The 1366-nt window shown below is 49.6% G+C and overlaps 1 protein-coding gene across 1 annotated transcript; it reads left to right on the forward strand.

Annotated features, from left to right (window-relative positions):
• The first annotated feature begins 471 nt into the window (after positions 1–471).
• On the forward strand, positions 472–993 carry DACH2 (dachshund family transcription factor 2). Its single transcript, XM_053579044.1, has one exon. The coding sequence runs from the start codon at positions 472–474 to the stop codon at positions 991–993; it is 522 nt and encodes a 173-aa protein (XP_053435019.1).
• The last annotated feature ends 373 nt before the right edge of the window (positions 994–1366 follow it).

Raw genomic sequence — 1366 nt, forward strand, 5'->3', positions numbered from 1 at the left:
GAACTTGTTCATAGTTTTTTTGTTTGTTTGTTTGTTTGTTTGTTTTGTAACTATAGTCCGGCCCTCCAACGGTCTGAGGAACAGTGAATTGGCCTCCTGTTCAAAAAGTTTGAGAACGCCTGCATAGTCCGAGGCCAGCCAGGGAGTCTCCACCTCCTTGCCGGCAGTAGCCATTCAGCGTGTTGGGGCCAAAGGGTTGGGGCTCATTGGCTAGGGGACGCTGTCAGTATCATGAAGAGGGTGTGGTGAGAGTAGGGTTTGGAGCCACATGCAGTCCAGCTACTCACTGTTTGCTTGGTGGTGGGTGAGCTTGAACCCAAGCCCAGCAGCAGGAGACTTGCAAACAGCTCCCAGCAAGGGAAAGCACTCCAGAGAGAAGAGCAAGAGTGAGGGAGTAAGCCCAAGGGAACCTAGAGGAGTCAGAGTGAGAAAAAGAGGGCCGGGAGGACGCACTATTGAAACAGCGTGACCATGGCTGTCTCTACACCTCCGGTGATCTCTGCAACTTCCTGTAGCACTGGTGTCTCGGGGAGCTTATTTTGGGCAGAACCTCACTACTTGACTCCGGGAGAATTCTCTTGTCTCACCCCCAATATGATAAACAGTTTCAGGTCCAAATACCACAGCAGCAGTGTGGGGGGCAGGGCAGGTAGTGGTAGAGACATCAGCAGCAGCAGCAACACCAACACCAGCACCAATGAGTGCTGGATGATCAACATGAATGGGGTAAAGTTGGCTTCGTTCCTGATGGACGGCCAGGAACTGATCTGCCTGCCCCAAGCGTTTGATCTTTTTCTCAAGCACCTGGTAGGGGGATTGCACATGGTGTACACGAAGCTGAAAAGACTGGACATATCCCCCATAGTGTGTACTGTTGAACAGGTATGGATCCTCCACAGGCTGGGGGCCATCCAGCCCGGGGTGAACCGCTGCAAACTCATTACCAGGAAAGACCTTGAAACTTTGTTCACCAATTGCACCAATGCCAGGTGAGACATTCCCTTCTTGGCGTGCTTGCTTCTCTTACCCCTGTGCCCTCTTCTGCATGTCTTGACACCCTCATCCAACTTCGTCTGTAGAGAGAGAGACTTAGCTAGCTTGCCTCTCCTTTTCATACTGTAAATCATTGGGGAAAGAGACTAGAAAGACTCATTAATTGAAGATCTATTCTAGTCCCCTCTCAGTGGAGGGATTGAGTCTAAAAAAGTCTAGCACAAACTTAGTTTGCAGTCCTCTACTGAAACTGTCCAACCTCTCACCCCTATCTTGCATGGCTTTTGGCTGCTTGTGGTTTTTTGTTAATTCTTTGATTTGGTTTTCTTTCCTTTTATTTTGTGGCCGTATGAGTCGGTTAGGTTTTCTCTTG

This window comes from Nycticebus coucang, chromosome X, assembly GCF_027406575.1.
Source record: "Nycticebus coucang isolate mNycCou1 chromosome X, mNycCou1.pri, whole genome shotgun sequence".
In the NCBI taxonomy this organism is placed as follows: Eukaryota; Metazoa; Chordata; class Mammalia; order Primates; family Lorisidae; genus Nycticebus; species Nycticebus coucang.